The sequence below is a fragment of the Oncorhynchus keta genome, chromosome 22 (genome assembly GCF_023373465.1).
Source record: "Oncorhynchus keta strain PuntledgeMale-10-30-2019 chromosome 22, Oket_V2, whole genome shotgun sequence".
NCBI lineage: Eukaryota > Metazoa > Chordata > Actinopteri > Salmoniformes > Salmonidae > Oncorhynchus > Oncorhynchus keta.
Window position 1 is genome coordinate 14,193,867 of NC_068442.1, and position 12,688 is coordinate 14,206,554.

The 12,688-nt window shown below is 42.3% G+C and overlaps 1 protein-coding gene across 1 annotated transcript in view; it reads left to right on the forward strand.

The window, feature by feature from the left end:
- LOC118401090 (transcription factor RFX4) overlaps positions 1-12,688 on the forward strand; it is a 29,900-nt gene that overhangs the window by 2,977 nt on the left and 14,235 nt on the right. Inside the window, exons 3-7 of the mRNA XM_035798307.2 lie at positions 195-255; positions 2,459-2,582; positions 5,343-5,404; positions 5,823-6,036; positions 7,932-8,009. Coding sequence (XP_035654200.1) covers positions 195-255; positions 2,459-2,582; positions 5,343-5,404; positions 5,823-6,036; positions 7,932-8,009 — 539 coding nt within the window. The remainder of the gene's footprint in view (positions 1-194; positions 256-2,458; positions 2,583-5,342; positions 5,405-5,822; positions 6,037-7,931; positions 8,010-12,688) is intronic.

The window sequence follows — 12,688 nt, forward strand, 5'->3', positions numbered from 1 at the left end:
AGTTGTAGTGTACTGCATCAAGCATCAACCTTTTGTCTGGCCTTGATCAGTTTAGATTTCTTTTTACATTTTACCATTTTTATTCACAGCAACTGGTTATTTATTAAAATGTTATATTGCGCTGGCTAGGTACTACATTGAAGAGGTGTGATGGTTGAAAATAGCTGACACATTCCTTTTTTTGTCTGTGAAAGATGAGGAGAAAGAAAACAACAGGGCATCTAAACCACATTCAACACCAGCTACCCTGCAATGGTAAGTGTTCGTATATCCACCTCTTTCCTCACCTGTTTATTTCATGATCTACTTTTTGGTGAAAGTATGGAACTTGGTCCAGCAAAATCCAATCAGATTCGCATAATGTTGTTTTGTCCTAAAGCTGTAATTCTAGAGATGTAATGTTAATTCAATGTTCTCCACGCATGAACTATTCTGCACATTTATTTTGTATTATTTGATGCATTTGCAATTTAGCTTTTTGTTTGTTGATCAAAATACAAGTGCATTTCCCTATTTTGTTATTATATTGTTTGCAAAAATATGTTTGAGGATATATACAGTATACAGTCTTCTCATGTAGTGGCCTATAAAATGTAATCATGTAAAGATGAAGGACATAATTGTAACATCAAACAGCACCTTTTTATAAGCGAACTATCAATTTATCAGCTTTGGTGAGCATTGTAAGGGTGCTTACAGTTTACATTTACAATATGACAGGGATGCCGCTGTTGGGCTGGAAGGATGGTTTAATTAGTATAATGGCTTTTTCACAAAAATATAAATATTTTCATGCATTCATAGGACCTGTGTAGTTGCACCTTTTATGATCAAAAGGGAATAGTATTCATTAGACACAATTAAAACAGTAAGCTGGCTATGTCAAGACATTCTCCTTCGTTTAATTATTTGTTGTCTGTACCTGATATTTCATTCCTTCTGGTGAAAACAACAATGGTGAAAACACTTGATCTGTCTGTTTGTTGGAGATGTCATTTTTTGAAGGGTGGTGAATATGTGTTTATCAGTCATTTTCATGCCACTGTAGTTGAAGCGGGTTGGTTTGTGTAGTGTTCAATCAATCAATCAATCAATCAATCAATCAATCAATCAATCAATCAATCAATCAATCAAATGTATGTATAAAGCCCTTTTTACATCAGCAAATGTCATAAGGTGCCATACAGAAACCTAGCCTAAAACCCCAAACAGCAAGCAATGCAGATGTAGGTAGAAGCACGGTGGCTAGGAAAAACTCCCTAGAAAGGCAGAACCCTAGGAAGAAACCTAGAGAGGAACCAGGCTCTGAGAGGTGGCCAGTCCTCTTCTTGCTGTGCCAGATGGAGATTATAAGAGTACATGGCCAATAAGGCCAGATTGTTCTTCAAGATGTTCAAACGTTCATAGTGTTGTTGTCATACACATAGATTCCTATTTAGATAGATATACCTGGTCTATGGGAATATAGGGGAGCGTTGTAAATCCCCAGGGATTACACAGTCATTCACATTTCAACAGCAGTGAGGAAATTTCCCATTTTCATCTCACTCCTGAAATTGTCCTTTTTGTTTTGGTTTATCGCTTGAGGGAGGTGTTCATGAGACATAATATTGAGTATTCCTGTGAAATGTTCTTATTTAACGCTTCTCTGTAATAGGACAGATAAAATAATAGTTGTTGCTTTCTTTTGCACATAAAATACAGGTGTACATAGCCTCTTGATACCTATGAGTAATAGCAGACATCACAGTTCATTTTATGTTCATGAGAAGTTCAAAATAACTTTTTTTATCATCCTGAATTGTATTACATGTATGCTACTAAGAGTGATTGATCACAACCGATAAGTGTATTATAGCACTTTGAAGCTCTTCACGCATGTTTTAATGCTTAGTTTTGTTAAGTATTTATGCGATACAGTAGAGATATTATGCTATACAGTAGAGTATTTATGCTATACAGTAGAGATATTATGCTATACAGTAGAGTATTTATGCTATACAGTAGAGATATTATGCTATACAGTAGAGTATTTATGCTATATAGTAGAGATAATATGTTATACAGTAGAGATGTTATGCTATACAGTAGAGTATTTATGCTATACAGTAGAGATATTATTCTATACAGTGGAGATATTATGTTATACAGTAGAGTATTTATGCTATACAGTAGAGATATTATGCTTTGAAATGATGGTTGTAGTTCCGTCTTTCCCAGATGTTAAAAAATAAATCCACATGTAATTTCACAAAGTAGCTCCTAATTTAGGTTAGATTATTCATCTAATATGTTCCACTAGAAAATTACCTTCCCTTGACTGAAGAATAAACTGGGTAACACTTTATTTGGATGCCGGTAAATACGGTAGATGCCAGACTAAAGATGTCTTTGAGGTCGGTAAGAAGTCCATGGTATTCGGGGGGGATTGACTGACAGGTCTGCTTTTCACCTACAGGTTGGAGGAGAACTATGAGATTGCAGAAGGGGTTTGTATCCCCCGCAGTGCTCTCTACATGCACTACCTGGACTTCTGTGAGAAGCACGACACACAGCCTGTCAACGCCGCCAGCTTTGGGAAGGTAGGACACAGCACTCTGACCCGTCACTGACCAGTTTAACAATAAACTTAGGAGGGCCTGCTTGGTTTAGCCCAAACTAATGTTGTGAACATAATACTTCACAGAAAGAGAAAGTGAAATAGCCCCATTGGTGCAGTAGGCTATACCTGCGTAGGGAGGTTACCATCTTTCAGAACTATCTTCTTCATAGACAATAGTAAAACATGAAGGGGGAAATAAATAGCATTGAATAGCATGCTTACTGATTGTGTATGTAAATCAGTCTCATGGCTTGTAACGGTATATTTGCAAAGTAATATCGACATGTACAGTGCCTTCGGGAAGTATTCAGACCCCTTGACTTTTTCCACATTTTGTTACGTTACAATCTTATTCTAAAATAGATTCAATAAATAAAAATCCTCAAAAATCTACACACAATATCCCATAATGACAAAACAAAAACAAGTTTTTTAGACATTGTTGCTAATTTATTAAAAACTAAAAACTAAAATACCACATTTACATACGTTTTCAGACCTTTTGCTATGAGACTGAAAATTGAGCTCAGATGCATCCTGTTTCCATTGGTCATCCTTGAGATGTTTCTACAACTTTATTGGAGTTCACCTGTGCTAAATTCAATTGATTGGACATGATTTGGAAAGGCAAACACCTGGATATATAAGGCCCCACAGTTGACAGTGCATGTCAGAGCAAAAACCAAGCCATGAGGTCAAAGGAATTGTCCGTAGAGCTCCGAGATAGGATTGTGTCGAGGCACAGATCTGGGGAAGGGTACCAAAAAATGTCTGCAGCATTGAAGGTCCCCAAAAACACAGTGGCTTCCAACATTCTTAAATGGAAGAAGTTTGGAAATACCAAGACTCTTCCAAGAGCTGGCCACCTGGCCAAACGGAGCAATCGGGGGAGAAGGGCCTTGGTCAGGGAGGTGACCAAGAACCCGATGGTCACTCTGACAGAGCACCAGAGTTCCTCTGTGGAGATGGGAGAACATTCCAGAAGGACAGCCATCTCTGCAGCACTCCACCAATCAGGCCTTTATGGTATAGTGGCCAGATGGAAGCCACACCTTAGTAAAAGGCACATGACAGCCCACTTGGAGTTTGCCAAAAGGCACCTAAAGACTCTCAGAACATGTGAAACAAGATTATCTTGTCTGATGAAACCAAGATTGAACTCTTTAGCCTGTATGCCAAGTGTCACATCTGGAGGAAACCTTCCAACAGGACAACGACCCTAAGCACACAGCCAAGACAACGCAGGAGTGGCTTCAGGACAAGTCTCTGAGTGGCCCTGCCAGAGCCCGGACTTAAACTCGATCAAACATCTCTGGAGAGATCTGAAAATAGCTGTGCAGCAATGCTCCCCATCCACCCTGACAGAGCTTGAGAGGATCTGCAGAGAAGAATGGGAGAAACTCCCCAAATACACATGTGTGCCAAGCTTGTAGCGTCATACCCAAGAAGACTCGAGGCTGTAATCGATGCCAAAGGTGCTTCAACAAAGTACTGAGTAAAGGGTCTGAATACTTTTGTAAATGTAATATTTCAGTTTTTTTAATATATATAATTTAGCAACAATTTCTGAAAACCTGTTTTTGCTTTGTTGTTATTAGGTATTGTGTGTAGATGTTGAGGGGGGAAAAACAATTTAATTAATTTTATAATAACAACCTAACCTAACAAAATGTGGAAAAAGTCAAGGGGTCTGAATACTTTCCGAAAGTACTGTAGTTATTGAGAGCCAACGGAACAGCCCACTGATGGTTCCTCTGAAAACCACTGGACTGATTACCCAGCTAGAGTAAACATGCTCGCCTCTGTTCCCGAAACCCAGAGACGCCCATTTACCCACCTACTCCCAGCCACCCCGAACACCCGGACCCTGACCCCCAGCCCCATCCTCATCCCACTCCCCCACCCTATCCCTCCCCAGCTCCTGTCGGAGGATATTGAAAAAGAGAAGGGGCCTGGATTAATGTGTAATTAAAGGAAATCTGGAAGGGTGAGATGTTGCGGAATGTTAGATCAGTGGCTGGAGCAGTGTGGGGTGTCCTTTAGGAAGGCTTCATTGATTCGGGACAAAAAAACGAGCAAGGGCCTGGGCTGCCTCCCTGTCTGCTCATTTATCAAGCGGGGCCTGACAGAAACTTCACAGCTTGGCCTCTTTTTTCACCCCACACAATGGAAAGCTCCACTGTTTGCTAAAGTTTCTGCACCAGGAGCTGAACCAAGGAGCCAATCTCATGGACAAAAAGAAAGAGGGAGAGGGGAGAGATTTTGTAGAGGTTTTTAATATATATAAAAATAATACCCCTGAACATGTAAAAAAAAATATGGTTCCCAAAGCCTTTTTCTCCAATACAGACCTCCCTGGGGTTAAGGCTCTGGGAACTTCACAGCTCTTCACATCTCGAACAGACCTCATTAAACAGATACTAACCCAAAACATTTGAGATACTTTCACTTGATTCATTGATATGTTCAATATGGATTTTCCTGTCATTCTTTGAGCTGTACAAGAATATCAATAATTCTGGATGGGGTTGTTACTTCAGCCGCTAGCTGAGGAAATTGTGGACTTTTTTCTTGAGTTGTCCTTTTAGTGTATCTCTTCCTTTACATCTACAGTGTGATATCCTGTCAAGAGTGATAATGCATTTTTAATAGGTGCTTTACATGGAGGATATCAAAAAGCATGAAGAATCTCACATAGGAACAATAATTGATACACTTCAAAATTCTCTGATTCTAACAGATTATTAGACAACAGTTTCCACAACTAACCACAAGAAGACTGGGGACCAGGGGACAGTCAAAGTAAGTCAACGTTGTTTTCTACTTTTATGATCAAAATTCCTCAATGCATGAGCTGTCATGTCCTTCTTTGTGCACATTGGTTTTCGTATTTTTTTCATTAATTCAAGAGAAACACCATTGTTTTGTATGATGAAAGTTAAAAGTTCAACCTTTCAATGAAAAAATACTCCGTATCGGAGAATGATAGTTGGATGGAGATAGTGAAGAGTGAGAGCCTGCTTTTAAGGATTCTTCAAGCCAGTACTCTTCACTATTTGAGGATGCAACCCCTCAAATCCTATGATGACCTGCCACACCCTCACACCCAGATTAAGGCTCTTTAGTGGGAATGTTGGTCAAATAAATCAACAGCAAGAAAAGATGACTGTGAAAACTTTATTTTCCATTTATACACATCTCTAACAACTATTCCCTAAAGGTACCACTACTATGGCATCGCTGTGAAGGAGAGTTCCCAGTACTACGATGTGATGTATTCCAAGAAGGGGGCGGCGTGGGTGAACGAGACTGGCAAGAAGGAGGTCACCAAGCAAACAGTGGCGTATTCACCACGCTCCAAACTGGGGACGCTCCTGCCAGACTTTCCAAATGTCAAAGACCTAAATCTGCCCGCCAGTCTGTCAGAAGAGAAGGTAAACAGGACTCTAAAACGTCCCACAACCCCCTCCTCTTTCGTCCCTCTCGCACCCTCTGGCTCTCTCCTTTTATCTGCCCCGGACCTTCACTGAGTCTGGGTTAAGAGAAGAAGGACCTTGAGGATTTATATGTTTCTGGCTTCTCACTAACTCTTAATCTTGTGGGGAGATAATAAGATCCAGTGCGGGACAAAGGACAAGCTCTAGCTGTCCTGCTTTTAAAAGAGGGGGTCATCATTTTCAATGGTTTGTGAGTTGCTGATCTCTAAAGCTGGTTTTATGTAACATAGTTTTGGCGTGGGACCTGTTGCAGGTATTTATTGCTGCTGAGGCTCTTGGAAGGGATTTATTGTCTTGTTTTTTGTATCAATCCCTTCGTGTATTATATCACTTGAAAACACTAGCTGCCGTATAAATATTGTAGTTGAATCCAGTTCCCCGATTAGAATATATCCTAACTGAAGCAACATTTAGACAACATTTTTAAAAGAAATACCTTATTTACGTAAGTATTCAGACCCTTTGCTATGTGTCTCGAAATTGAGCTCAGGTGCATCCTGTATCTATTGATCATCCTTGAGATGCTTCTACAACTTGATTGGAGTCCTCCTGGGGTAAATTCAATTGATTGGACATGATTTGGAAAGGCACACACCTGTCTGTATATGGTCCCACAGTTGACAATGCATGTCAGAGCAAAAAGCCACGAGGTTCAAAGGAATTGTCCGTAGAGCTCCGACACAGATCTGGGGAAGGGTATCAAAACATTTCTGTGGCATTGAAGGTCCCCAAGAACACAGTGGCCTCCATCATTCTTAAATGGAAGAAATTTGAAACCAGCAAGACTCTTCTGAGAGCTGGCCCCCCGGCCAAACTGAGCAATCAGTCTTGGTCAGGGAGGTGACGAAGAACACGATGGTCACTCTAACAGAGCTGGGAGATGGGAGGACCTTCCAGAAAGACAACCATTTCGGCAGCACTCCACCACTCAGGCCTTTATGGTAGAGTGGCCAGACGGAAGGCACATGAAAGCCCGCTTAGAGTTGGCCAAAAGGCACCTAAAGCACTCTCAGACCATGAGAAACAAAACTCTCTGGAGTGACGAAACCAAGATTGAACTCTTTGGCCTGAATGCCAAATGTTACATCTGGAGGAAACTTGGCACCATCCCTACGGTGAAGCATGGTGGTGGCAGCATCATGCTGTGGGGATGTGTTTCAGCGGCAGGGACTGGGATACTAGTCAGGATCAAGGGAAAGATGACTGGAGAAAAGTACAGAGAGATCCTTGATGAAAATCTGCTCCAGAGTGTTCAGAACCTCAGACTGAGGCGAAGGTTCACCTTCCAACAGGGCAACGACCCTAAGCACACAGCCAAGACAACACAGGAGTGGCTTCAGGACAAGTCTCTGAATGTCCTTGAGTGGCCCTGCCTGAGCCCAGACTTGAACCTGATTGAACATCTCTGGATAAACCTGAAAATAGCTGTGCATCGATGCTCCCCATACAACCTGATAGAGCTTGAGAGAATCTGTAGAAAAGAATGGGCGAAACTCCCCAAATACAGGTGTGCCAAGCCTGTAGCATCATACCGAAGAAGACTCAAGGCTGTAATCGCTGCCAAAAGTGCTTCAACAAAGTACTGAGTAAAGGGTCTGAATACTTATGTATATGTAATTTCAGTTAAAAAAATGTTTATACATTTGCAAACATTTCTAAAAACCTGTTTTTGCTTTGTCATTATGAGGTATATTGTGTAGATTGATGAGGGAAAAAACAATTTAATACATTTTTGAATAAGGTTGTTACGTAACAAAATGTGGAAAAAGTCAAGGGGTCTGAATACTTTCCGAATGCACTGTGTACTCAGTGTTCTCTGCATTTTCCTACAGGTGTCAACGTTCATCATGATGTACAGAACTCACTGCCAGAGGATACTGGATACAGTAATACGCGCAAACTTTGACGAGGCAAGCCACTTTTCATATCTGTCCATCTCAATATCTCTCTCATCGTCACTCAATGCATAGTTTTACCTCAACTGTATTCACATCCTAGCATACCTTTGTCTGTACATTATGCCTTGAATCTATTCTATCACGCCCAAAAACCTGCTCCTGCTACTCTCTGTTCCAAACATACTAGACGGCCAGTTCTTATAACCTTTAGCCGTACCCTTATCCTACTCCTCCTCTGTTCCTCTGTTGCCCTAGATACCATATGTGAATTGATTGCCCCCCATCTATCTTCAGAGCTCGTGCTGTTAGGTGACCTAAACTGGGACATGCTTAACAACCCGGCCATCCTACAATCTAAGCTTGATGCTCTCAATTTCACACAAATAATCAATTAACCTACCAGGTACAAACCCAAATCTGTAAACATGGGCAACCTCATAGATATCATCCTAACCAACCTGCCCTCCAAATAAACCTCTGCTGTCTTCAATGAGGATCTCAGCGATCACTGCCTCATTGCCTGTGTCCGTAATGGGTCTGCAGTCAAACGACCACCCCTCATCACTGTCAAACGCTCCCTAAAACACTTCACCTAGCAGGCCTGTCTAATCAACCTGGCCTGGGTATCCTGGAATGATATTGACCTCATTCCGTCAGTAGAGGATGCCTGGTTATTCGTTAAAAGTGTCTTCCTCACCAACTTAAATAAGCACGCCCCATTAAAATAATGTAGAACCAGGAACAGATATACAGTGGGGCAAAAAAAGTATATAGTCAGCCACCAATTGTGCAAGTTCTCCCACTTAAAAAGACGAGAGAGGCCTGTAATTTTCATCATAGGTGCACTTCAACTATGACAGACAAAAGTAGAGAAAAAAAATCCAGAAAATCACATTGTAGGATGTTTAATGAATTTATTTGCAAATTATGGTGGAACATAAGTATTTGGTCAATAACAAAAGTTTATCTCAATACTTTGTTACATACCCTTTGTTGGCAATGACAGAGGTCAAACATTTTTTGTAAGTCTTCACAAGGTTTTCACACACTGTTGCTGGTATTTTGGCCCATTCCTCCATGCAGATCTCCTCTAGAGCAGTGATGTTTTGGGGCTGTTGCTGGGCAACACAGACTTTCAACTCCCTCCAAAGATTTTCTATGGGTTTGAGATCTGGAGACTGGCTAGGCCACTCCAGGACCTTGAAATGCTTCTTACGAAGCCACTCCTTTGTTGCCCGGGCGGTGTGTTTGGGATCATTGTCATGCTGAAAGACCCAGCCACGTTTAATCTTCAATGCCGTTGCTGATGGAAGGAGGTTTTCACTCAAAATCTCACGATACATGGCCCCATGCATTCTTTCCTTTACACGGATCAGTCGTCCTGGTCCCTTTGCAGAAAAACAGCCCCAAAGCATGATGTTTCCACCCCCATGCTTCACAGTAGGTATGGTGTTCTTTGGATGCAACTCAGCATTCTTTGTCCCACCAAACAGGATGAGTTGAGTTCTTACCAAAAAGTAATATTTTGGTTTCATCTGACCATATGACATTCTCCCAATCTTCTTCTGGATCATCCAAATGCTCTCTAGCAAACTTCAGACTGGCCTGGACATGTACTGGCTTAAGCAGGGGGACACGTCTGCACTGCAGGATTTGAGTCCCTGGCGGCGTAGTGTGTTGCTGATGGTAGGCTTTGTTACTTTGGTCCCAGCTCTCTGCAGGTCATTCACTAGGTCCCCCCGTGTGGTTCTGGGATTGTTGCTCACCGTTCTTGTGATCATTTTGACCCCACGGGGTGAGATCTTGCGTGGAGCCCCAGATCGAGGGAGATTATCAGTGGTCTTGTATGTCTTCCATTTCCTAATAATTGCTCCCACAGTTGATTTCTTCAAACCAAGCTGCTTAACTTTTGCGGATTCAGTCTTCCCAGCCTGGTGCAGGTCTACAATTTTGTTTCTGGTGTCCTTTGACAGCTCTTTGGTCTTGGCCATAGTGGAGTTTGGAGTGTGACTGTTTGAAGTTGTGGACAGATGTCTTTTATACTGACAACAAGTTCAAACAGGTGCCATTAATACAGGTAACGAGTGGAGGACAGAGGAGCCTCTTAAAGAAGAAGTTACAGGTCTGTGAGAGCCAGAAATCTTGCTTGTTTGTAGGTGACCAAATAATATTTTCCACCATAATTTGCAAATAAATTCATAAAAAATCCTACAATGTGATTTTCTGGATTTTTTCTCTCATTTTGTCTGTCATAGTTGAAGTGTACGTACCTGTGATGAAAATTACAGGCCTCTCTCATCTTTTTAAGTGGGAGAACTTGCACAATTTGTGGCTGACTAAATACTTTTTGCCCCACTGTAGCCCTTGGTTCACTCCAGACTTGACTGCCCTTGACCAGCACAAAAACATCCTGTGGCGTACTGCATTAGCATCAAATAGTCCCCGCGATATGCAACTTTTCAGGGAAGTTAGGAACCAATATACACAGGCAGTTAGGAAAGCATCCTGTAACTCCAAAAGGTTCTGGGACACTGTAAAGTCCATGGAGAATAAGAGCACCTCCTCCCAGCTGCCCACTGCACTGAGGCTAGGAAACACTGTCACCACCAATAAATCTGCGCTAATTGAGCATTTCAATAAGCATTTTTCTACGGCTGGCCATGCTTTTCACCTGGCTACCCCGACCCCGGTCAAGAGCCATGCGACCCCCACAGCAACTTGCCCAAGCCTCCCCATTTCTCCTACACCCAAATCCAGATAGCTGGTGTTCTGAAAGAGCTGCAAAATCTGGACCCCTACAAATCAACCGGGCTAGACAATCTGGACCCTCTCTTTATCAGCCGAAATTGTTGCAACCCCTATTACTAGCCTCTCTTTCATATCGTCTGATATCCTCAAAGATTGGAAAGCTGCCATGGTCATCACCCTCTTCAAAGGGGGAGACACTCTAAACCCAAACTGCTACAGACCTATATCTATCATACCCTGCCTTTCTAAGGTCTTCGAAAGCCAAGTTAACACACAGATCACCGACCATTTCGAATCCCACCGTACCTTCTCCTGTAGCTCAGTTGGTAGAGCATGGCGCTTGTAACGCCAGGGTAGTGGGTTCGATCCCCGGGACCACCCATACGTAGAATGTATGCACACATGACTGTAAGTCGCTTTGGATAAAAGCGTCTGCTAAATGGCATATATTATTATTATTATATATTATTCTCCGCTATGCAAACTGGTTTCCGAGCTGGTCATGGGTGCACCTCAGCCACGCTCAAGGTCCTTAATGATATCATAACTGCCATCGATAAGAGACAATACTGTGCAGCTGTATTCATCGACCTGGCCAAGGCTTTCGACTCTCTCAATTACCACATTCTTATCGGCAGACTCAACAGCCTTGGTTTCTCAAATGATTGCCTCGCCTGGTTCACCAACTACTTCTCAGACAGAGTTCAGTGCGTCAAATCGGAGGGCCTGTTGTGCGGACCTCTGGCAGTCTCTATGGCGGTGCCAAAGGGTTCAATCCTCGGGCAGACTCTTTTCTCTGAATACATCAATGATGTCCCTCTTGCTGCTGGTGATTCTCTGATCCACCTCTACGCAGATGACACCATTCTGTTTACTGCTGGCCCTTCTTTGGACACTGTGTTAACTAACCTCCAGAAGAGATTCAATGCTATACAACTCTCCTTCCTTGTTCTCCAACTGCTCTTAAATGCAAGTAAAACTAAATGCATGTTCTTCAACCGATCGCTGCCCACACCTGCCCGCCCATCCAGCATCACTACTCTGGACGGTTCTGACTTAGAATATGTGGTCAACTACAAATACCTAGGTGTCTGGTTAGACTGTAATCTCTCCTTCCAGACTCACATTAAATATCTCCAATCCAAAGTTAAATCTAGAATCGGCTTCCTATTTCACAACAAAGCCTCCTTCACTCATGCTGCCAAACATACCCTCGTAAAACTGACTATGCTACCGATCTTTGACTTCGGCGATGTCATTTACAAAATAGCCTCCAGCACTCTACTCAATAAATTGGATGCAGTCTATCACAGTGTCATCCGTTTTGTCACCAAAGCCCCATACTGTATACTACCCATCACTGCGATCTGTATGCTCTCGTTGGCTGGCCCTCGCTTCATATTCGTCGTCAAACCCACTGGCTCCAAGTCATCTATAAGTCTTTGCTAGGTAAAGCTCCGCCTTATCTCAGCTCACTGGTCACCATATCAGCACCCATCCGTAGCACGCGCCCCAGCAGGTATATTTCACTGGTCACCCCCAAAGCCAATTCCTCTATCGGCTGGCTTTCCTTCCAGTTCTCTGCAGCCAATGACTGGAACGAACTGCAAAAATCACTGAAGCTGGAGACTCATATCTCCCTCACTAGCTTTAAGCACCAGCTGTCAGAGCAGCTCACAGATCACTGTACCTGTACATAGCTCATCTGTAAATAGCCCATCCAACTACCTCATCCCCATACTGTTATTTTCTGTTATCTCTACTTGCACACTCATCTTCTGCACATCTATCACTCCAGTGTTTAATTGCTATATTGTAATTATTTTGCCACTATGGCCTATTTATTGCCTTTACCTCCCTTATCCTTCCTCATTTGCACACACTGTATATAGACTTTTTCAATTGTATTATTGACTGTATGTTTGTTTACTCCATGTGTAACT